Source organism: Dendrobates tinctorius, unplaced genomic scaffold (assembly GCF_039654945.1).
Source record: "Dendrobates tinctorius isolate UK_male_01 unplaced genomic scaffold, ASM3965494v1 ptg000063l, whole genome shotgun sequence".
Classification (NCBI taxonomy): Eukaryota; Metazoa; Chordata; class Amphibia; order Anura; family Dendrobatidae; genus Dendrobates; species Dendrobates tinctorius.
In genome coordinates this window covers 8,189,074-8,213,934 of record NW_027361731.1, presented here as the reverse complement: position 1 = coordinate 8,213,934, position 24,861 = coordinate 8,189,074, and the positions used below count along the sequence as shown (strand labels likewise).

The following is a 24,861-nucleotide window of genomic DNA, read 5'->3' as shown; positions in this document are numbered from 1 at the left end:
GGAGGAACCAGGAGGAAAGGTGAGCAGTGGATTTGTTTTTTTATGATCCTGAATTATGCTATAGAGATTGCCTATGGGGGTGCATTATATTAGGGGCTGCATTATACTATAGAGCCTGCCTATGGGGGTGGATTATATTAACCCCTTAATCCCATATGACGTACTATCCCGTCCACGTGCCCTGGGACTTAATTCCCAGGGACGGGATAGTACGTCATAGCGATCAGCGGCGACGTGGTGAGCGCCACTGATCGCGGCCAGGTGTCAGCTGATTATCACAGCTGACACCCAGCACAATGTGTCAGGGGCGGTCACGGACCGCCCCTGACAGGTTAACCGCTTGCACACCGCGATCAAACATGATCGCGGTGTACCGGGGGTTAAAGGGAAGCATCGGCAGGGAGGGGGCTCCCTTCGTGCTTCCCTGAGCCCCCACACGGCAGCGCAATGTGCAGCACTGCTGCGGGGGGCTCCTTCCCTGCAGGCCCCCGAATCCAAGATGGCGACGGCGATCTTTGGGGGCCTGCAGGGAGCCGGCTTTCTCAGTGCCTGCAAAGCGCAGGCACGAGGAAGCCTGCTGCACTGCCTGTGACAGATCGCTGATCTGTCACAGTGATCTGTGATGTGACAGATCAGCAATCTGTCACCGGACAGTGATGTCCCACCTGGGACAATGTAATAAAGTTAAAAAAAAAAAAAAAAAAAGTGTTAAAATAATTTAAAAAAATTGCCAAATAAATTAGAAAAAAAAAATATTCCCCCAATAAATTCATTTTTTGGAAATAAAAAAAAAACAATAAAAGTACACATATTTGGTATCGCCGCGTCCGTAATGACCTGCCCTATAAAAATGTCCCATTATTTAACCCCTTTAGCGAACCCCTTAAAAAATAAAAATAAAAAACGAAGCAAAAAATAATGATTTATTATCATACCGCCGAACAAAAAGTGCAATAACGTGCAATCAAAAAGACGCTTATAAATATCCGTGGTACCGCTGAAAACGTCATCTTGTCCCGCAAAAAATGAGGTTCCATACAGCATCATCAGCGAAAAAATAAAAAAGTTATAGCTCGCAGAATAAAGTGATGCAAAAATTATTATTTTTTATATAAAATAGTTTTCATTGCATAAAACCTACAAAACATAAAAAAATACTGTAACCATACTGACCCGAAGAATAAAACAGCTTTATCAATTTTACCGCACGCGGAACGGTGTAAACGCACCCCCCCAAAAGAAATTCATGAAACGCTGGTTGTTGTTCATTCTGCGTCCCAAAAATCGGAATAAAAAGTGATCAAAAGATGTCATGTGCCCAAAAATGGTACCAATAAAAACATCAACTCGTCCTGCAAAAAATAAGACCTCACATGACTCGGTGGGTCAAAATACGGAAAAATTATAGCTCTCAATATGTGGTGATGCAAAAACTATTTTTACAATAAAAAGCGTCTTTTAGCGTGTGACAGCTGCCAAGAATAAAAACCGCCATAAATAGTAAATCAAACCCCCCGTTATCACCCCCTTAGTTAGGGAAAACTAATAAAACTAAAAGAAAATGTATTTATTTCCATTTTCCCATTAGGGTTAGGGCTAGGGCTAGGGCTAGGGCCAGGGCTAGGGTTAGGGCTAGGGTTAGGCCTGAGATTAGGGTTAGGGGTGTGTTGGGGTTCGGGTTGGAGTTATAATTGGGGGTTTCCACAGTTTGGGCACATCAGGTGCTCTCCAAATGCAACATGGCATCTGATCTCAATTCCAGCCAATTCTGAGTTGAAAAAGTCAAATGGTGGTCCTTCCCTTCCAAGCTCTGCCATGCGCCCAAACAGTGTTTTACCCCCACATATGGAGTATCAGCCTACTCAGGTCAAATTGCAAAACAACTTTTGGGGTCCAATTTCTCCTGTTACCCTTAGGAAAATAAAAAATTGGGGGCAAAAATATAATTTTTGTGGAAAAAAATGATTTTTTTATTTTCACGCCCGGGCGTTATAAACTTCTGTGAAGCACTTAGGGGTTCAAAGTGCTCACCACACATCTAGATAAGTTCCGTGGGGGGTCTAGTTTCCAAAATGGGGTCACTTGTGGGGAGTTTCACTAGTTTAGGTACATCAGGAGCTCTCCAAACGCACATGACACCCGCAGACCATTCCATCAAAGTCTGCATTCCAAAACGTCACTACTTCCCTTCCGAGACCTGACGTGTGCCCATACAGTAGTTTTCTCCCATATATGGGGTGTCAGCATACTCAGGACAAATTGGACAACAACTTTTGGGGTCCAATTTCTCCTGTTACCCTTGGGAAAATAAAAAAATGGGGACTAAAAGATCATGTTTGTAGAAAAAATACGATTTTTTTATTTTCACGCCCGGTCGTTATAAACTTCTGTGAAGCACTGGAGGGGTCAAAGTGCTCACAACACATCTAGATAAGTTCCTTGGGGGGTCTAGTTTACAAAATGGTGTCATTTGTGGGGGTTTTCCACTGTTTTGGCACATTGGGGCTCTCCAAACGCGACATGATGTCCGATCTCAATTCCAGCCAAAAACGTCAAATGGCGCTGCTTCCCTTCCGAGCTCTGCCATGCGCCCAAATAGTGGTCTACCCCCACATATGGGGTATCAGCGTACTCAGGACAAATTTCTCAATAACTGTTAGGGTCCTGTTACCCTTGGAAAAATAAAAATTGAGGGTGAAAAGATCATTTTTGTGGAAAAAATGATTTTTTAATTGTACCGCTGTACGTTATAAACGTCTGTGAAGGCCTTGGGGGTTCAAAGTTCTCACCACACATCTAGATAATTTCCTTGGGGGTCTAGTTTCCAAAATGGTGTCATTTTTGGGGGGTTTCCACTGTTTTGGTACATCAGGGGTTTTCTAATCGCGACATGGTGTCCGATCTCAATTCCAGCCAAAAACGTCAAATGGCGCTGCTTCCCCTATGAGCTCTGCCATGCGCCAAAATAGTGGTTTACCCCCACATGTGGGGTATCAGCGTACTCAAGACAAATTGCGCAATAACTTTTAGGGTCCTGTTACCCTTGAGAAAATAAAAATTGGGGGTGAAAAGATCATTTTTGTGGAAAAAATATGATTTTTTAATTGTACCGCTGTACGTTATAAACTTCTGTGAAGCCCTTGTGGGTTCAAAGTTCTCACCACATATCTAGATAAGTTCCTTGGGGGGTCTAGTTTCCAAAATGGGGTCACTTGTGGGGGGTTTCCACTGTTTAGGTACATCAGGGGCTCTCCAAACGTGACATGGCGTCCGATCAGAATTCCAGCGAATTTTGCATTGAAAAAGTCAAACGGCGCTCCTTCCCTTCTGAGCTCAGCCATGTGCCGAAACAGTGATTCCCCCCACATATCAGGTATCAGCGTACTCAGGACAAATTGCACAATACATTTTGCAGTCCAATTTCTCCTGTTACCCTTGGCAAAATAAAAAAAATTGAACCTGAATTATTTTTTTTGTAAAAAAAAGTTAAATGTTCATTTTATTTTAAATATTCAAAAAATTCCTGTGACGCACCTAAAGGGTTAATAAACTTCTTGAATGTGGTTTTGAGCACCTTAAGGGGTGCAGTTTTTAGAATGGTGTCAATTTTGGGTATTTTCTATCATATAGACCCCTCAAAGTGGCTTCAAATGTGATGTGGTCCGTAAAAATAAAATGGTGTTGTAAAAATGAGAAATCGCTGGTCAATTTTTAACCCTTATAACTTCCTAACAAAAAAAAATTTTGGTTCCAAAATTGTGCTGATGTAAAGAAAACATGTGGGAAATATTACTTATCAAGTTTTTTGTGTGCCGTATCTCTGTGATTTAAGGGCATAAAAATTCAAAGTTGGAAAATTGCGAAATTTTCAAAATTTTCACAAAATTTCTGTTTTTTTCACAAATAAACGCAAGTTATTTGAATGAAATTTTACCACTAACATGAAGTACAATATGTCACGAGAAAACAATGTCAGAATCACCAGGATCCATGGAAGCGTTTCAGAGTTATTGCCTCATAAAGGGACAGTGGTCAGAATTGTAAAAATTGGCCCGGTCATGAACGTGCAAACCACCCTTGGGGCTTAAGGGGTTAAAGGCTGCATTATGCTAAAGAGGCTGCCTATGAGGGTGCATTATATTAAGGGCTGCATAATACTATAGAGTCTACCCATGCGGGTGCATTATATTCAGGGCTGCATTAAGCTAAAGAGTTTTTCTTATGGGGGTGCATTATACTATAGAGGCTGCCTATGGGGTGCATTTTCTTAAGGGCTGCATTATGCTATAGAGGCTGCATATGGGGGTGCATTATATTAGGGGCTGCAATATGCTATAGAGGCTGCCTGTCACGCTCGCACCTTGGCAGATTGGCACGATCGAGGGGGTTGTGGCCCCACTGTTCCACAACCTACACTACCCTGGAAGGGGCATGACTAGGAGAGCTGCCTTGGTCTTCACTGGAGTCTCTGATGATGAGTGGTGTATGGAATAGGTAGAGACCTGTTCACACAGGAGGTGCAGGTACTGACAGGAAGGAGTGGTGTATGCAGGAACAGGTTTGGAGCTGTTCACACTGGAGAAAAACGCAAGGCTGTGGAAAGGAGCTGCAGTTGGTAGCAAGAGGTTGAGCAGCATCAGAAGCAGAACAAAGCAGAACGAAGCAGAACCGCAGGAGTGCGGAGCACCAGCAGAGCCACAAGGGTACGGAGCACAGGCAGAGCCGGAGAAGTGCGGAGCAAAGGCAGAGCCACAAGAGTGCGAAGCGCAGGCAGAGCCGCTAGTGTGCGGCGCAGAGGCAGTCGCAAGAGTGCAGAGCAGGCAAAGCCGCAAGAGTTCAGAGCTCAGGCAGACAGAGAGGACACAAGGATAGACACAGCAGGGAAAGGAGCCACAGACAAGGAGACTGACAGACAAGACAAGGTACAGGAACAAAGACACAAAGACCCGGATATACTGCCTCCTGAAGGGCAGAGAGGACAAGTATGAGACAAGGCAAGGAACAATAGCACAGGGACCAGGATATTCTGCCTCCTGGAGGGCGGACGGATACAAGGCAAGTCTAGGAACAGGGACACAGAGACCAGGATATTCTGCCTCCTGGAGGGCAGAGCAGACAGGCACAGACACAGGACTAGGAAACAAGCCTCCAGAGAAGACGAAACACAGAACAGGACCTGGCAACTCAGCAGCAAGATACTAAATGAGTAAAGGCATTGCTCAGGCAGCTACCACCGGGTGGAGCTGCCCTAAATACTAGCGGCCTCTTGGTAAATGGCCAGGGACACATTAGACAGGTGCACCCTAATTCCATAAGAACCAGAGAGTTCTGGCGCCGTCCCCCTATGCATACAGCCAGGAAGCATGCAGAGAGAATGCAGGAAGCGAGAGGCACACAGCATGGAGTCGGCAGCATACGGAACTCACAGTATGGCCTGGAGCATTGATTAAGTTGGTGTGTGGGGGATGGGAGGCCAAGCAGTGATGTCGGCAGGGTTGTTTCACTGACTTTAGGGGTGCATTATATTAGGGACTGCAAAATACTATAGAATCTGTCTATGGGGGTGCATTATATTAAAGGGAACATGTCACCAGGTTTGGCCGATAAGAGATACAGCCATCACCTTTCAGGGCTGATATACAGCATTCTATAAAGCTGTACATCTGCCCCCAAATCGGCCTGTAAGAAGAGAAAAATAACTTTTATTATACTCACCTGCGGGGCGGTCCAGTCCGAGGGGTGTCGCTCTTCTTGGTCCAGCGCCTCCCATCTTCCAATGATCGCCGTCCTCCTGCTTTCTTCGTGTGGATGATATGTCACTGCGTCATCCACACAGGCTCCCCGGCATCGCGCTCCTGTGCAGGTGTACTTATCTGCCCTGTTGAGGGTAGAGGAAAGTACTGCAGTGCGCAGGTGCCGGGGCTCTTTGACCAGGGACCGGATCGCCCCGCAAGAGAGCTGTGATAAAACACTCCGGGATCGCCTTTGCTGGGGTCAAAGGTCACGTGCATTCAGCATGAAACTCAGGCGCAGAGCTGGGATTCGGGTGTAACTGACCCTGGGTCAGGTTTATTAACATTGAAAGCAATACAAAAGGAAATAAAACATAAAACAAATCCTTGCCTGTCCGGCACTAACTAAACAATGGACAACCTAACTACCAACTGGCGGGCTTCTCCCGTCCAGCCAAACCACAGTTGCAGTGGGCACTGCTTCCACACACGTGTGTCTCTCACACAGACAGGCTCTCTGTGTTCCCAGGCTGAGACACTCACACAACCACCTGGCATCCTTTTATATCCACCTCCCATTATTCATTAGCAAGCAGGTGCGATACTGACCAGACTAGGCCACATAGGAAAGGAATCTGGGCGAGATATACCTGCCCTCATCCACTATTCCCACATGATTCTCACATATCCCCCCCTTCTGCTCAGACCACTCCGGTCGAGCAATGACATCCGCCAAACAGTGCACTCGGGACAGGGCATCTGCATTTCCCATCTGTACCCCTGGGCGGTGCTCCACCGTAAAAGTGTAGGCCTGCAGGGCAAGAAGCCACTGGGTCACCCGGCTATTCCGTTCCTTGTTCAAGTGCATCCACTTGAGAGGGGCATGGTCAGTGATCAGCCTGAACTTTCGGCCCACCAGGTAATATTTGAGGGCCTCTAGAGCCCACTTAATGGCGAGGCACTCTTTTTCTACGACTGCATACCTTTGCTCGTGTTTATTCAGCTTCCTGCTGAGATAGAGGAATGGGTGTTCCACTCCGTCCCTCACTTGTGAGAGTACGGCCCCGATACCGGTATCAGAGGCATCCGTTTGTACCACAAACTCACTGTGGAAGTCCGTAGTCACCAGTACGGGCTGAGAGCAAAGTGCCCGTTTTAGGCTATGGAAGGCTTCTTCAGCTGCTAAACTCCATTTAATCATGACGGAGTCTTTCCCTTTTGTAAGATCCGTCAGGGGGGTAGCGATGGCTGCAAAATTGGGTATGAACCGGCGATAATAACCAGCGATCCCCAGGAAGGCTTGCACCTGCTTCTTGTTGACAGGTTGTGGCCAGTCCTGAACCGCCTGAATCTTATCAACCTGGGGTTTAACAACACCCCTCCCAATTACATACCCCAAATACCGGGCTTCTTCTAGCCCGATGTGACATTTCTTGGGGTTCGCTGTTAGACCTGCCTCCCACAGGTCATCAATCACAGCTTGTACTTTCTGGAGATGAGTCTCCCAGTCCAAGCTGTAAATGACAATGTCGTCCAAATAGGCCGAAGCGTACTGCCTATGTGGCCTCAGGACTCGATCCATCAGTCTCTGGAAGGTCGCCGGTGCTCCGTGCAGACCAAACGGCATATACACATACTGAAATAGACCTTCTGGGGCAGCAAATGCTGTCTTTTCTCTGGCAGCCTCCACCAGAGGGATCTGCCAATACCCCTTTGTTAGGTCTAGGGTCGTAATATACCGGGCTTTTCCTAACCGATCTATCAACTCGTCGACCCGGGGCATGGGGTAGGCATCAAATTTTGAGACCGCATTCAGTTTCCTGAAGTCATTGCAGAACCGGATGGTGCCGTCCGGTTTAGGAATTAGCACAATCGGGCTGGACCAAGCACTGTGCGATTCCTCAATGACACCTAACTCTAACATTGCTTTCACTTCTCGGGAAACGGCTTCACGGCGCGCTTCTGGGATTCGGTAGGGCTTTACGTGAACTGTGACACCAGGTTCCGTTACGATGTCATGTTTTATTAGCGTAGTCTGCCCGGGTTTTTCTGAGAAAAACTTTTGGTTGTGAAGTAGAAACTGCCTGACCTCAGTCTTTTGCCGCTCCGAGAGAGTCTCTGCAACCCGTACCTCCGGTACGGTATGCGAGCAGACAGGACGGGCCAGCTCCGCTGACAAGGCAGACCGATCCTTCCAGGGCTTTATCAGATTTACATGATAAATCTGTTCAGGTTTCCGTTTACCTGCCTGGTATACTTTGTAGTTTACTTCACCAACTCTTTCCTTGATCTCAAAGGGGCCCTGCCACTTTGCCAGGAACTTACTGTCCACCGTGGGGACCAGGATCAACACCCTATCTCCGGGTGCAAACGTACGGATCTTGGCGCCCCTATCATAGATTCTTTTTTGGGCTCCTTGAGCCTGTATCATGTGTTCTTTGGCGATAGGCATAACAGCCGCAATACGGTCCTGCATTTGTGTGACGTGATCTATCACAGTTTTAAACGGAGTGACCTGACCCTCCCAGGTTTCTTTTGCAACGTCTAACAGTCCGCGAGGACGTCGGGCGTACAATAACTCGAAAGGCGAGAATCCCGTGGAAGACTGGGGTACTTCCCTGATGGCAAAAAGCAAATACAGAAGTAAATAGTCCCAGTTCTTCCCATCCTTGTCTATCACCTTTCTCAGCATCTGCTTCAGAGTTTTATTGAACCGTTCGACCAACCCGTCTGTTTGAGGGTGATACACGGATGTGCGTAACGGTTCGATTTGTAACAATCGGCAGAGCTCCTTCATTACCCTGGACATAAAGGGGGTCCCCTGGTCAGTGAGTATCTGTTTTGGTATACCAACCCGACTAAACACATGCACCAGTTCCTTGGCAATCGTCTTGGTGGCCGTGTTACGCAAAGGGATGGCCTCCGGGTAACGAGTGGCATAATCCAAGATGACCAGGATATGTTGGTGTCCATGTGCAGACCGTGGTAGGGGCCCAACTAAATCCATCCCAATCCTCTCAAACGGGACTTCAATAATAGGTAGGGGTACCAAAGGGCTACAGAACCGGGGCTTAGGTGCAGAGGCTTGGCAGTCAGGACAAGACTCACAATATACACGGATATCGTGATGCATGCCTGGCCAAACAAAACAGTGTAATATCCTTTCAGTGGTTTTCTGGACTCCCAGGTGACCTCCCATCACATGTCCGTGGGCCAGGTCCAGCACCTGCTGCCGGTAGGGTTTTGGCACGACTAATAGTTGCACCGTATCTTCCCCCTTTTTCTCTATTTGATAGAGTAAATTATTCTCCAGAACCATGTAAGGATATGCCAGCCTAGAGCCAGGTTCTACGGGTACCCCATTTATCACTTTTACATTTGTCCTAGCCTGAGAAAGGGTAGGATCCTTTATTTGCTCGCTTTGGAAGTCATCTTTCTGAACTTCTAAATCCGGCAAACGGGGAGGTGGACGGCTGTCAGCCTCCTCCTCTTCCCCGGTCTCCTCCGTATCACCCGCCATGACTGAAAACGGGAACTGCAGGTCATTTCCCGCAGACTCTTCCCCCGAGTCTTCCGTGGAGACCTCTTCCCGGGGTTCGGGACCCACACGCGCCCTGGGAGAAGAATCATGTACACTATTACCCAAAGGCATCAACTGATTCTCCCACAATTGCCAGAAGTGGGGAAAATCCCGGCCCAGGATAACATCATGCAATAACGCCGGGAGGAGTCCCACTTTATGTTGCACAGACCCATAGGAAGTTGTAATGCATATGACCGTGGTGAAGTACGAACAGGTGTTTCCATGCACACACGTTACAGAAAATTTGTCTGATGGTCCAGTCGGGGCTGACACCAGACTGGCCTTCACCAGAGTCACCACACTTCCCGAGTCTAACAATGCCACCACATTTTTGCCATCAACAGTTAAATCACACAAGTGTTTTTCCACATCCTTTTGACCGGCATTCACACTCACTACCCGTGCAACCATAGACATGCGGTTTTTAGAGTCTGTGATGTCGCACTGCATGGGTTCAGTAGTGACCGGACAGTTCGCAGCAATATGTCCCATCTCTTGGCAGCGGAAACACCTAACGGGCCCCTTGCTTAGACCATAGTTCGTTACTCTCGGCCTCGCAGTGCGGGCAGTCCCGTTTTCCTCCCCCACGGTCTTAGGGATTTTTCCATCTCCCCTACTCCCTGGAACAGTCTTACCGGTTCCACGTGGAGATGATGAAGAACGAGGTGGGGTAGCGTCGTCTCGGAGTCCTTCCACCACGGAGTAACGTTCAACCAGATCCACCAGTTGATCTGCCGTGTTAGGATTTCCATGGCTTACCCACTTCCTCAGGGCTGGCGGTAGAGCTCTCAGGTACTTGTCCATGACGACTCTCTGGATTATCTCTGGCGCTGTCAGCACCTCGGGTTGTAGCCACTTCTTCGTCACGTGGATCAGGTCGAACATCTGTGACCGCGGTGGTTTATCCGGCTGATAAGTCCATTGATGCACTCTCTGTGCACGGACAGCGGTCGTCACTCCCAGCCGGGCCAAGATCTCGGCTTTCAGTTTGTCAAAGTCCTGCGCAGCTTCAGGCTCTAAGTCATAATAAGCCTTTTGGACCTCACCGGAAAGAAACGGGGCAATCAGGCCGGCCCATCTTGCCTTCGGCCATTTTTTTCGCAACGCCGTCTGTTCAAACGTAGTCAGGTATGCCTCGACGTCATCTTCTGTCGTCATCTTCTGCCAGTACTGACTCACGTGAATCACTCTCGACTCGGCTTCCAGGTTAACCTCAGGTAAGCTTGCCAAGCGCTGCGCCACCTGCTGGAGAAGCGAACGATCGGTAACTGTCATGTCCACCAACTCCTTCAGCTGGGCCATCATCACCCGATTAGCTTCTTGCTGGACGGCGGTGGACTGTACCAGCGCTTTCACCACGTCCTCCATGCTCATGCTTGCAACGTGATGCCCGCGTTCTCCACCACAATGTGATAAAACACTCCGGGATTGCCTTTGCTGGGGTCAAAGGTCACGTGCATTCAGCATGAAACTCAGGCGCAGAGCTGGGATTCGGGTGTAACTGACCCTGGGTCAGGTTTATTAACGGTGAAAGCAATGCAAAAGGAAATAAAACATAAAACAAATCCTTGCCTGTCCGGCACTAACTAAACAATGGACAACCTAACTACCAACTGGCGGGCTTCTCCCGTCCAGCCAAACCACAGTTGCAGTGGGCACTGCTTCCACTCACGTGTGTCTCTCACACAGACAGGCTCTCTGTGTTCCCAGGCTGAGACACTCACACAACCACCTGGCATCCTTTTATATCCACCTCCCATTATTCATTAGCAAGCAGGTGCGATACTGACCAGACTAGGCCACATAGGAAAGGAATCTGGGCGAGATATACCTGCCCTCATCCACTATTCCCACATGATTCTCACAGAGCATAACGAAAAGTCTTTTCCTTCTCTTACAGGTCGGGTTGGGGGCTGATATACAGCGTTATAGAATGCTGTATATCAGCTCCAAAAGGTGATGGCCATAACTTATATAGGCCAAAACTGGTAACAGGTTCCCTTTAAGGGCTGCATTATACTATAGAGGCTGCCTATGGGGGTGCATTATATTAGGGGCTGAATTATGCTATAGAGGCTGCCTATGGGGGGGTGCATTATATTAAGGGCTGCATTATGCTATAGAGTCTACCTATGGGGGTGCATAAGAGAGCATTATACTGTGTGTAGTGGAGCTGTATGGGGAAGACTCAGGACATTATAAAATGTAAAGTGAGCACTTACTGTTATAGGGGAACCCAGGTTACTGTGAATGTCAATGGGGCACACAGAGGGCACTATTACTTTCTAGGGGGCAAAATATGGGCACTGATTTCTAGGGCACTTGCACCCGGCATTACTATATTCTAGAGGGTTGCTTTAGAACTTAGAGGTCACCCAGCAGGTGCAGTAATAGGGACACATACGGCAGCAGTGGCTCAGTATTGGGGTATCAGGTGCAGTAATAGGGACACATATGGCAGCAGCGGCTCAGTATTGGGGTATCAGGTGCAGTAATAGGGACACATACGGCAGCAGCGGCTCAGTATTGGGGTATCAGGTGCAGTAATAGGGACACATACGGCAGCAGCGGCTCAGTATTGGGGTATCAGGTGCAGTAATAGTGACACATACGGCAGCAGGGGCTCAGTATTGGGGTATCAGGTGCAGTAATAGGGACACATACGGCAGCAGGGGCTCAGTATTGGGGTATCAGGTGCAGTAATAGGGACACATGCAGCAGCAGCGGCTCAGTATTGGGGTATCAGGTGCAGTAATAGGGACACATACGGCAGCAGCGGCTCAGTATTGGGGTATCAGGTGCAGTAATAGGGACACATACGGCAGCAGCGGCTCAGTATTGGGGTATCAGGTGCAGTAATAGGGACACATACGGCAGCAGGGGCTCAGTATTGGGGTATCAGGTGCAGTAATAGGGACACATACGGCAGCAGCGGCTCAGTATTGGGGTATCAGGTGCAGTAATAGGGACACATACGGCAGCAGCGGCTCAGTATTGGGGTATCAGGTGCAGTAATAGGGACACATACGGCAGCAGGGGCTCAGTATTGGGGTATCAGGTGCAGTAATAGGGACACATACGGCAGCAGCGGCTCAGTATTGGGGTATCAGGTACAGTAATAGGGACACATACGGCAGCAGCGGCTCAGTATTGGGGTATCAGGTGCAGTAATAGGGACACATACGGCAGCAGCGGCTCAGTATTGGGGTATCAGGTGCAGTAATAGGGACACATACGGCAGCAGCGGCTCAGTATTGGGGTATCAGGTGCAGTAATAGGGACACATACGGCAGCAGCAGAGGCTCAGTATTGGGGTATCAGGTGCAGTAATAGGGACACATACGGCAGCAGCGGCTCAGTATTGGGGTATCAGGTGCAGTAATAGGGACACATACGGCAGCAGCGGCTCAGCATTGGGGTATCAGGTGCAGTAATAGGGACACATACGGCAGCAGGGGCTCAGTATTGGGGTATCAGGTGCAGTAATAGGGACACATACGGCAGCAGCGGCTCAGTATTGGGGCATCAGGTGCAGTAATAGGGACACATACGGCAGCAGCGGCTCAGTATTGGGGTATCAGGTGCAGTAATAGGGACACATACGGCAGCAGGGGCTCAGTATTGGGGTATCAGGTGCAGTAATAGGGACACATACGGCAGCAGCGGCTCAGTATTGGGGTATCAGGTACAGTAATAGGGACACATACGGCAGCAGCGGCTCAGTATTGGGGTATCAGGTGCAGTAATAGGGACACATACGGCAGCAGCGGCTCAGTATTGGGGTATCAGGTGCAGTAATAGGGACACATACGGCAGCAGCGGCTCAGTATTGGGGTATCAGGTGCAGTAATAGGGACACATACGGCAGCAGCGGCTCAGTATTGGGGTATCAGGTGCAGTAATAGGGACACATACGGCAGCAGGGGCTCAGTATTGGGGTATCAGGTGCAGTAATAGGGACACATACGGCAGCAGCGGCTCAGTATTGGGGTATCAGGTGCAGTAATAGGGACACATACGGCAGCAGCGGCTCAGTATTGGGGTATCAGGTGCAGTAATAGGGACACATACGGCAGCAGCGGCTCAGTATTGGGGTATCAGGTGCAGTAATAGGGACACATACGGCAGCAGCGGCTCAGTATTGGGGTATCAGGTGCAGTAATAGGGACACATACGGCAGCAGTGGCTCAGTATTGGGGTATCAGGTGCAGTAATAGGGACACATACGGCAGCAGCGGCTCAGTATTGGGGTATCAGGTGCAGTAATAGGGACACATACGGCAGCAGCGGCTCAGTATTGGGGTATCAGGTGCAGTAATAGGGACACATACGGCAGCAGCGGCTCAGTATTGGGGTATCAGGTGCAGTAATAGGGACACATACGGCAGCAGGGGCTCAGTATTGGGGTATCAGGTGCAGTAATAGGGACACATACAGCAGCAGCGGCTCAGTATTGGGGTATCAGGTACAGTAATAGGGACACATACGGCAGCAGCGGCTCAGTATTGGGGTATCAGGTGCAGTAATAGGGACACATACGGCAGCAGCGGCTCAGTATTGGGGTATCAGGTGCAGTAATAGGGACACATACGGCAGCAGCGGCTCAGTATTGGGGTATCAGGTGCAGTAATAGGGACACATACGGCAGCAGCGGCTCAGTATTGGGGTATCAGGTGCAGTAATAGGGACACATACGGCAGCAGCGGCTCAGTATTGGGGTATCAGGTGCAGTAATAGGGACACATACGGCAGCAGCAGAGGCTCAGTATTGGGGTATCAGGTGCAGTAATAGGGACACATATGGCAGCAGGGGCTCAGTATTGGGGTATCAGGTGCAGTAATAGGGACACATACGGCAGCAGCGGCTCAGTATTGGGGTATCAGGTGCAGTAATAGGGATACATACGGCAGCAGCGGCTCAGTATTGGGGTATCAGGTGCAGTAATAGGGACACATACGGCAGCAGCAGAGGCTCAGTATTGGGGTATCAGGTGCAGTAATAGGGACACATACGGCAGCAGCGGCTCAGTATTGGGGTGTCAGCAGGATGAGGAGGTTGTGCAGGTTGGGAATAGATGGTGACGGGGCTGGAATATGAGATGTGAAATGTGTCTGTGCTGCATTCTCTGCAGACGAGTCCTGGCTGGAAGAAGTTGTCATATCGGTCTGGGCCAAATGGAAAAGACGGGAAAAGTGAACGATTCCATCAGAAAGAACGTCAGTGGTAAGTCATTATCGGTAACTGTGCTGTGACCTCTTATATGCTCCATATACTGATAGTACTGATGACAACGGATGCCACCCGTCCGTTGTTTTGACGGATCCGACAAATGAAGAATTTTAAAGGAATCGCAGCCTGGAAAAGGAGAGAGAGAGAGTTTTTTTTTTGGTCCGGCACCCAGAAAGAATTTCGGGTTAAATCAGTGTCTGGAAGATCCGCCAGAGAAAACAACGTTGCAAGCTCCGTTTTGAAATCTTTGAGGAAAATTGAGGATCCGTTTTTTTCAAAACCTGGCGGATTGTGACTGATTGTAAAAAACGGAAGTGTAAAAGAGGCCTTAGAGGTTCTCCTACATCCACTATTACGGTGCGCCACCCAGTTGTGATCAAGGTCACTTGGTTAGGGGCCACTCAGAAGCTTCACCCCCGAACCAAAACCCTAGGTACTCCTCTGCTGTTACGTCACTGTTCACACCACACAGAGACCCCAAAAGAGTCTCAGTACTGAAGGAGTTAATGTCCCCCGCACCCAGTAATCTTCAGCGCCTACCTCCACCCGCAGAGCCGCACTCCACATAGAGAATAATGGAGCCTCCAGCACCGACCTCCACCCGCAGAGCCGCACTCCACATAGAGAATAATGGAGCCTCCAGCACCGACCTCCACCCGCAGAGCCGCACTCCACATAGAGAATAATGGAGCCTCCAGCACCGACCTCCACCCGCAGAGCGACACTCCACATAGAGAATAATGGAGCCTCCAGCACCGACCTCCACCCGCAGAGCCGCACTCCACATAGAGAATAATGGAGCCTCCAGCACCGACCTCCACCCGCAGGGCCGCACTCCACATAAAGAATAATGGAGCCTCCAGCACCGACCTCCACCCGCAGAGCCGCACTCCACATAGAGAATAATGGAGCCTCCAGCACCGACCTCCACCCGCAGAGCCGCACTCCACATAGAGAATAATGGAGCCTCCAGCACCGACCTCCACCCGCAGAGCCGCACTCCACATAAAGAATAATGGAGCCTCCAGCACCGACCTCCACCCGCAGAGCCGCACTCCACATAGAGAATAATGGAGCCTCCAGCACCGACCTCCACCCGCAGAGCCGCACTCCACATAGAGAATAATGGAGCCTCCAGCACCGACCTCCACCCGCAGAGCCGCACTCCACATAGAGAATAATGGAGCCTCCAGCACCGACCTCCACCCGCAGAGCCGCACTCCACATAAAGAATAATGGAGCCTCCAGCACCGACCTCCACCCGCAGAGCCGCACTCCACATAGAGAATAATGGAGCCTCCAGCACCGACCTCCACCCGCAGAGCCGCACTCCACATATATTGGCTGCTCTGTGCGCACAGGACCTGTAATGAGGTCACAGGAGGGGAGGAGTCAGGGGTCACATGATCAGGCCCTCAGTGTGTGCAGGACTCTGCTGTGCTGTATTCAGCTTTTCTGCTGGAGTTGCTCCTTTAAGAACAGGGAACGTTGCAAACAGTAGAACAATTCCCCCCAATTAAGTGATTGGATCCTTCCAGATCTGTGAAAGATCTTAGTGATATTACAGGCGGGAGATTCCAAGAGCGCTGGATTCAGGGGTGATCCTGGTGCTGAATGAGCCGTGCGGCCTCCATCTTAGAGAGCGGCCACAACCCCAGACGATGCAGCGGCCGGAGCAATGTTAGTGATGGAGAGAATTTCTGCGAGCAGCAGATTAATGAAGAATGTTTTACCGGAACCTCCTGGGGCATCAAGGAAAACCCGTCTCCCATCTCCACAGGTTGTAGTTATTATAGGGAGCAGGGTTAGAAGATGAGGTGGAACGTGAGTGAGGGTCGCCTCCTGCAATGTCCCAGGGTGGAGCATCTTCCATCAGACCACGCAGACATCTCTACATTTCTGCTTTCTCAGACAAGATGGGGTGCAGAGGGGACATTAATGAGAGAAAAATGGACTTTACTGAATTTACCAAATGGCTGCAATAAAACAAAGAGGGAAAAATGTTCCGGGGTCTAAATCCTTTCCGTATCCCCTGTATTCCATGGTTTCCCTTCATAGGAGCCTAAGGACTGACAGTGTGACGTGCGCCTGTGAAGACCACCACCCGCTACGGCCTTACATTGGGGTCGGCTTGTTTCCTGGTGTCGGATATCTCCATAATCTATATGTCTTAGATGCTGAGAGGTAGACGTTACTATCTACCATCTGCACTCCCTCCTGGCTCTTCATCTTTCTCTCCTTTTCCCGTTCCCCCTCTCCATTTTTTCCATATAATATGGCACAACTGAAAACATTCTCATTGACTGTCAGAGGACTGAATGTTCCAGAGAAAATAGCTCCAGTGTTTTATCAGATGCAGAAACTACACGGACATGTTCTCTCTCTTCAGGAGACCCTCTTTAGGGGCGATCATACACCTCAGTTACTAGCAGATATTATTCATCTTGGAGCCACAGTACAAATGCTGTCTTGAGGTCTAAGGTGCTGAGTAGAGTTGAGCGAAACGGGTCGAAAAAATTCAAAAGTCGCCGACTTTTGGCAAACCCGACCCTAGGATGAGATCGGCCACGAGGTCGGCGACTTACGCGCCAAAGTCGCGTTTCAAAAGTTTGTTTTGCGCTCTTTTTCAGCCAATCAGGTTCCATGGACACTGTGGGCAACGTGATGACCTAGGCACGGGTCACCACCATCTTTCAGAAGGGCATGCAAGTGATTGGCTTGCTTTGGTGGGCGTCACAGGGGGTATAAAAGGGCGTGCACGCCGACCGCCATCTTACTTCTGCCGATCTTAGTATAGGGAGAGGTTGCTGCTGATTCTGTAGGGAGAGCGTTAGGCAGGGAAGAAGACAAAAAAATTGCTTCTGCTGCTAGCGATTTGGCCTGCACAACACACAAGTCACTGTGTGTGCAGTGCAAGGGGAGGCTATATTGTGGTGTATCAGTGGTGTTGGTTGTTGGGCTGCCTTTTAAGGCTTCCTGACACGCTGGCATTGCTGTTTACCCACTGCTCCGCAAACTGCTTTTTTAAAAGCAATCCAATCTCCCTTATCCTCTAGTCACTTTTGTCACAGCTGTGCCATCGAGCCTGTCACATAGCGCTCAGATATCAGTGGGCCTCACACAATCCACAAGTGTCCAGTGTCCAAAAGTGTGCGCAGAGATTCAAAATCTCCATTATCCTCTCGTCACTTTGGTCACAGGCAGCTGTGCCATCGAGCGTGTCACATAGCGCTCAGATATCAGTGGGCCTCACACAATCCACAAGTGTCCAGTGTCCAAAAGTGTGCGCAGAGATTCAAAATCTCCATTATCCTCTCGTCACTTTGGTCACAGGCAGCTGTGCCATCGAGCGTGTCACATAGCGCTCAGATATCAGTGGGCCTCACACAATCAACAAGTGTCCAGTGTCCAAAAGTGTGCGCAGAGATTCAAAATCTCCATTATCCTCTCGTCACTTTGGTCACAGCTGTGCCATCAAGCATGTCACATAGCGCTCAGATATCAGTGGGCCTCACACAATCCACAAGTGTCCAGTGTCCAAAAGTGTGCGCAGAGATTCAAAATCTCCATTATCCTCTCGTCACTTTTGTCACAGGCAGCTGTGCCATCGAGCGTGTCACTTAGCGCTCAGATATCAGTGGGCCTCACACAATCCACAAGTGTCCGGTGTCCAAAAGTGTGCGCAGAGATTCAAAATCTCCATTATCCTCTCGTCACTTTGGTCACAGCTGTGCCATCGAGCCTGTCACATAGTGCTCAGATATCAGTGGGCCTCACACAATCCACAAGTGTCCAGTGTCCAAAAGTGTGCGCAGAGATTCAAAATCTCCATTATCCTCTCGTCACTTTGGTCACAGGCAGCTGTGCCATCGAGCGTGTCACATAGCGCTCAGATATCAGTGGGCCTCACACAATCCACAAGTGTCCAGTGTCCAAAAGTGTGCGCAGAGATTCAAAATCTCCATTATCCTCTCGTCACTTTGGTCACAGGCAGCTGTGCCATCGAGCGTGTCACATAGCGCTCAGATATCAGTGGGCCTCACACAATCCACAAGTGTCCAGTGTCCAAAAGTGTGCGCAGAGATTCAAAATCTCCATTATCCTCTCGTCACTTTGGTCACAGGCAGCTGTGCCATCGAGCCTGTCACATAGCGCTCAGATATCAGTGGGCCTCACACAATCCACAAGTGTCCAGTGTCCAAAAGTGTGCGCAGAGATTCAAAATCTCCATTATCCTCTCGTCACTTTGGTCACAGGCAGCTGTGCCATCGAGCCTGTCACATAGCGCTCAGATATCAGTGGGCCTCACACAATCCACAAGTGTCCAGTGTCCAAAAGTGTGCGCAGAGATTCAAAATCTCCATTATCCTCTCGTCACTTTGGTCACAGGCAGCTGTGCCATCGAGCGTGTCACATAGCGCTCAGATATCAGTGGGCCTCACACAATCCACAAGTGTCCAGTGTCCAAAAGTGTGCGCAGAGATTCAAAATCTCCATTATCCTCTCGTCACTTTGGTCACAGGCAGCTGTGCCATCGAGCGTGTCACATAGCGCTCAGATATCAGTGGGCCTCACACAATCCACAAGTGTCCAGTGTCCAAAAGTGTGCGCAGAGATTCAAAATCTCCATTATCCTCTCGTCACTTTGGTTACAGGCAGCTGTGCCATCGAGCGTGTCACATAGCGCTCAGATATCAGTGGGCCTCACACAATCCACAAGTGTCCAGTGTCCAAAAGTGTGTGCAGAGATTCAAAATCTCCATTATCCTCTCGTCACTTTGGTCACAGGCAGCTGTGCCATCGAGCGTGTCACATAGCGCTCAGATATCAGTGGGCCTCACACAATCCACAAGTGTCCAGTGTCCAAAAGTGTGCGCAGAGATTCAAAATCTCCATTATCCTCTCGTCACTTTGGTCACAGGCAGCTGTGCCATCGAGCCTGTCACATAGCGCTCAGATATCAGTGGGCCTCACACAATCCACAAGTGTCCAGTGTCCAAAAGTGTGCGCAGAGATTCAAAATCTCCATTATCCTCTCGTCACTTTGGTCACAGGCAGCTGTGCCATCGAGCCTGTCACATAGCGCTCAGATATCAGTGGGCCTCACACAATCCAAAAGTGTCCACTGTCCACAAGAGTGTGCAGAAATTCTAAATCTCCCCTGTCCTATAGATACCTTGTACCTTGTTTTACATTACTATATAGTTTGTTGGATTTTGTCTACATTTCTACCAAAAATGAGGAAGGCTGGTGGAAGAGGCCGTGGAATTGGGCGGGGGTTGGCAGCTGGTAATGATGGTGTTGGTGGTGGATCTGATGGTAGTGGCAAGAGCAAAATAGGACCGAATGCAGGAGGTGCTGACCCTGCGTCAACGTCTGGCTACATAAGGCCTCGAACGCTTAGTTTTCTAGGAGTTGGCAAACCGCTTTTAAAGGCAGAGCATCAGGAAAAAGTTTTGTCTTACATTGCTGACTCAGCCTCCAGCTCTATCGCCTCCTCTTCTTCAGTTGTAAAAAGTAAAAGCACTGAGTCGTCATTGGAGGCTCATGTTCATGAACCACACCTTTCCTTGTGTCCTTCACCCCAACCAAGATTGAAGGATGACGCAGGCCATACTACTGATTACTCCATGGAGCTGTTTTCACATACCATGCCTGGATTATCAAGTGAAATGGTGAATTACCCAGGCCAAGATGAATCTGACATGGAGTGCACTGATGCACAGCCGCTGATGGATGATTCTGCTGGTACATTCACTCAGAGCACTACATTGTCCTCGCAGTGTACAGAGCCAGATTTTGACCCTGATGAGACTCAGGTGCCCCTTCCCGCACACTATACCACCATACACAGTGACACAGAGAAAGGTGCACATGACATAGAAGAGGAGGTGATGGATGACCCAGTTGTTCACCCAGATTGGCATCCATTGGGGGAAGAGGGTGCTGCTTCCAATAGCTCAGATGAGGAGCATCCACAGCAGACATCGACATCGCAACAGCTGTTATCTGGCAGGCCCGGAGCACTCCAAAGACAGGTTCCAAACATCAAAAGAGTTGCTGGACAGCTTGTCCAGAGGGTCAAAAGATCACAGCGTGCTAGGCCGCAAAATGTCTGCCAAAGTAGGAAGAGTGCAGTGTGGCACTTTTTTGACCAAAATCCTCATGATCAGGCCAAGGTTATCTGTAAGAAGTGCGCAAAGACCTTTAGCCGAGGGAAAAATCTGAAAAATTTGAATACCAGTTGCATGCTTAGACATTTAACCAGCATGCACTTGCAAGCGTGGACACAACACCAAACCTCAAGTGCCACATGTGCAACTGATCACAACGAAGGTAGTCAGCAATGCTACATTGTTTCCCCCACTGTAAGCCCACCGGTTAGCACAGCAGCAAATGTTGAGGTGTCGTTGCAAGACCACAGCAGTCAGGGAATCCCACTGTTATATCAACGAAAGACTGATTCTAGGCCATCAGAAAGAACACCAACTCCATCACCATCATCAACCCTCTCTCAGTCCACCCTGTCCACCGCTACTTCCACCATATGCAGCTCTCAAGTCCAGCTCACCCTCCCAGACACTATGAGTAGGTCAAGAAAGTACTCAGTCTCTCATCCGCGTACACTGGGTTTGAACGCCCAAATTGCCAAACTAATCTTGTTCGAGATGATGCCCTTTCGGTTGGTGGAAAGCACAGCTTTCCGCGAACTCATGGCCTATGCAGTACCACGCTATGACCTACCCAGTCGCCACTTCTTCTCTCGCAAAGCCATCTCAGCCCTCCACCATCATGTGAAAGACCGCATTGTCCATGCACTCAAGCAGTCAGTGAGCGGAAAGGTGCACCTCACAACTGATGCATGGTCCAGTCGGCATGGCCAGGGCCGTTACGTGTCCATCACTGCGCACTGGGTTAATGTGGTGGATGCAGGGTCCACAGGGGACAGCGGTGGTGGGACAGTGCTGCCTAGCCCACGGTATAGGAAACAGTTGGCTGTAGGCGTTCGACCCTCCTCCTCCTCCTCCTCCAGAAGCGAAAGCTCGTCCACAGAGCGCAGTCGTACGAGCACTCCATCTGCAGCTGCCACTGTTGCACACGATGTGTCCCCCTATCGAGCAGCTAGTGGAAAGTGTCAGCAGGCTGTGTTGCAGATGATGTGTTTGGGCGACAGACACACCGCCGAGGTGCTGGCCGAGTACTTGAAGCGACAAACTGAGTCATGGCTGGGCAGTGTACATCTTGAGGCAGGCAAGGTAGTTAGTGATAACGGCCGTAATTTTGTGGCAGCCATAGCCCTTTCAAAACTCAGCCACATACCTTGCTTGGCTCACACCTTGAACCTGGTGATGCAGTGCTTCCTCAAAAATTATCCGGAGTTAACAGCCCTGCTCCAGAAGGTGCGAAGACTGTGCGCGCACATCCGCCGGTCGCCTGTACACTCCGTTCGTATGCAGAAGCTGCAGTGATTGCTCCACCTTCCCAACCACCGCCTCATTATCGACATTGCAACAAGGTGGAACTCCACCCTGCACATGGTGGAGCGGCTGTGCGAGCAGAGGCAGGCCATAATGCATTTGTGGGAGGATACACGGCCAGGCACTTTGAGAGCAGACATGGAGTTGACAGGCGTGCAGTGGTCGAAGCTGAAAGACCTTTGTAAAGTCCTTCAGTGTTTTGAGGAATGCACACGGCTGGTAAGCGCAGACGACGCCATCCTAAGCATGAGCATCCCACTTATGCGTCTGCTCATGCAAACTTTGACGTACCTTAAGGAGCAGGCGTCTGCAGCCAATGTTGATGAGGAGGAAGAGGAGGAGGGAATCCTTGATGACATTCAGCCATTGTCTGCTCAGGGACCTCTCCTGGACGAGGTGGAGGAAGAAGAGGAGGAGGAGGAGGATGATGGGGATGATTACTTAGGGGAGGAGGATGCATCTCATTGGGCAGGTGAAAATGTTGGCGTGGCAAGGTCTGGTACAGGGTTTGTGCGTGACTGGAGGGATGTGGATTTGCCAGAAAGTGCTCCTCCACCCAGCACTCGCAGTGCATCATTGACACTGGGAACATTGGCCCACATGTCAGATTATGCCTTGCGGATCCTAAAAAGGGACCCCCGCATTGCCAAAATGATGAACGATGACGACTACTGGTTGGCCAGCATCCTGGATCCACGCTATAAAGGCAAATTACAAAACATCATGCCACAGGAGAACCTTGACCTAATATTGGCTAATAAACAAGCAACTCTGGTAAATCGGTTGCTTGAGGCATTCCCAGCACACAGCAGCGGTGATGGTTCTCACACGAGCCGTACGGGCCGGGGGCAGCTTGGCAGAGGTGTTCGTGGTGCACACAGCAGAAGTGGCGTTGGAGACAGGGGTTTCATGACAATGTTGTGGACTGATTTTTCAAATACCGCTCACACAACTGGTAATACTGCATCGATGGAAAGTGACAGGAGACAGCAGTTGTCAACTATGGTTACAAACTACTTTTCCTCCCATATCGATGTTCTCCCACACAGGTCATTCCCCTTTGACTATTGGGCCGCTAAACTGGACACCTGGCCTGAATTGGCCCAATATGCCTTACAGGAGCTCGCTTGCCCAGCTGCAAGTGTGCTATCGGAAAGAGTCTTCAGTGCAGTTGGATCAATCCTGACAGAAAAAAGGACCCGTCTGTCAACCCAAAATGTGGATGATCTAACCTTCATTAAAATGAACCACGCATGGGTTTCCAAGGATTTTGTCCCACCTTCCCCTGATGACACATAGGGTGACAGAAAAATGGCTTGCTTTGGTCCACCTCTTCCTGGTACTTCACCTATTTCGCCTTTTGCATCAGCTGAATGTGCAACATCAACATATGCCACTTTCTAAAACTCCCTAACTGTGCTGCCTCCCCCCCATGGCCGGGGTCACCACCTACCGCACGACACCGTGCGAGTGCCGTTGCCCTGGACAGGTGGGTAGGCCGACTCTTGGGCGCGGGCACTGGCACAGGGTCCCTCATAGTGCAATCAAGTGTCTCTGACGGTGGTGGTGCACACCCGCCGTCAGACACACCGCTGTACTATGAGGGGCCCAGTGCCAGTACCGACGCCCACGAGTGGGCCCCCCTTGCTTGGGCAGGGCCCCAGTATTTGCAATCTTTACCTCTCCCTGCTCCTCCGCTGTGTAATCTGGGCCGTCAAATCCATACTGTGCCTGACACCGTCTGAGCCTGCCTCCTGAGACATATATTTTGAATGTGTACGCTATCCATACATGTTATCCGGGGATACGGTACCCTTTCTAACCTTTGTGCAATCACGTGCAATCCATACTGGGCCTAACACCGTCTGAGCCTGCCTCCTGAGACATATATTTTGAATGTGTACGCTATCCATACATGTTATCTGGGGATACGGTACCCTTTCTAACCTTTGTGCAATCACGTGCAATCCATACTGTGCCTGACACCGTCTGAGCCTGCCTCCTGAGACATATATTTTGAATGTGTACGCTATCCATACATGTTATCCGGGGATACGGTACCCTTTCTAACCTTTGTGCAATCACGTGCAATCCATACTGGGCCTAACACCGTCTGAGCCTGCCTCCTGAGACATATATTTTGAATGTGTACGCTATCCATACATGTTATCCGGGGATACGGTACCCTTTCTAACCTTTGTGCAATCACGTGCAATCCATACTGTGCCTGACACCGTCTGAGCCTGCCTCCTGAGACATATATTTTGAATGTGTACGCTATCCATACATGTTATCCGGGGATACGGTACCCTTTCTAACCTTTGTGCAATCACGTGCAATCCATACTGTGCCTGACACCGTCTGAGCCTGCCTCCTGAGACATATATTTTGAATGTGTACGCTATCCATACATGTTATCCAGGGATACGGTACCCTTTCTAACCTTTGTGCAATCACGTGCAATCCATACTGGGCCTAACACCATCTGAGCCTGCCTCCTGAGACATATATTTTGAATGTGTACGCTATCCATACATGTTATCCGGGGATACGGTACCCTTTCTAACCTTTGTGCAATCACGTGCAATCCATACTGTGCCTGACACCATCTGAGCCTGCCTCCTGAGACATATATTTTGAATGTGTACGCTATCCATACATGTTATCCGGGGATACGGTACCCTTTCTAACCTTTGTGCAATCACGTGCAATCCATACTGTGCCTGACACCGTCTGAGCCTGCCTCCTGAGACATATATTTTGAATGTGTACGCTATCCATACATGTTATCCAGGGATACGGTACCCTTTCTAACCTTTGTGCAATCACGTGCAATCC

At 49.6% G+C, this 24,861-nt stretch overlaps 1 protein-coding gene across 4 annotated transcripts in view; it reads right to left on the bottom strand.

Annotated features, from left to right (window-relative positions):
- LOC141094221 (uncharacterized) overlaps positions 1-24,861 on the bottom strand; it is a 323,197-nt gene that overhangs the window by 193,070 nt on the left and 105,266 nt on the right. For 2 of the 4 annotated variants that reach the window (XM_073580020.1, XM_073580022.1), the window contains exon 1: positions 15,856-16,032. The exons of 1 other annotated variant lie outside the window; for it this stretch is intronic. In XM_073580020.1, the coding sequence (XP_073436121.1) occupies positions 15,856-15,882 (27 nt within the window). In that variant the 5' untranslated portion in view covers positions 15,883-16,032. Of the gene's footprint in view, positions 1-15,855; positions 16,033-24,861 lie in introns of those variants that run through there. One more of the 4 variants, XM_073580023.1, reaches the window with a different exon arrangement.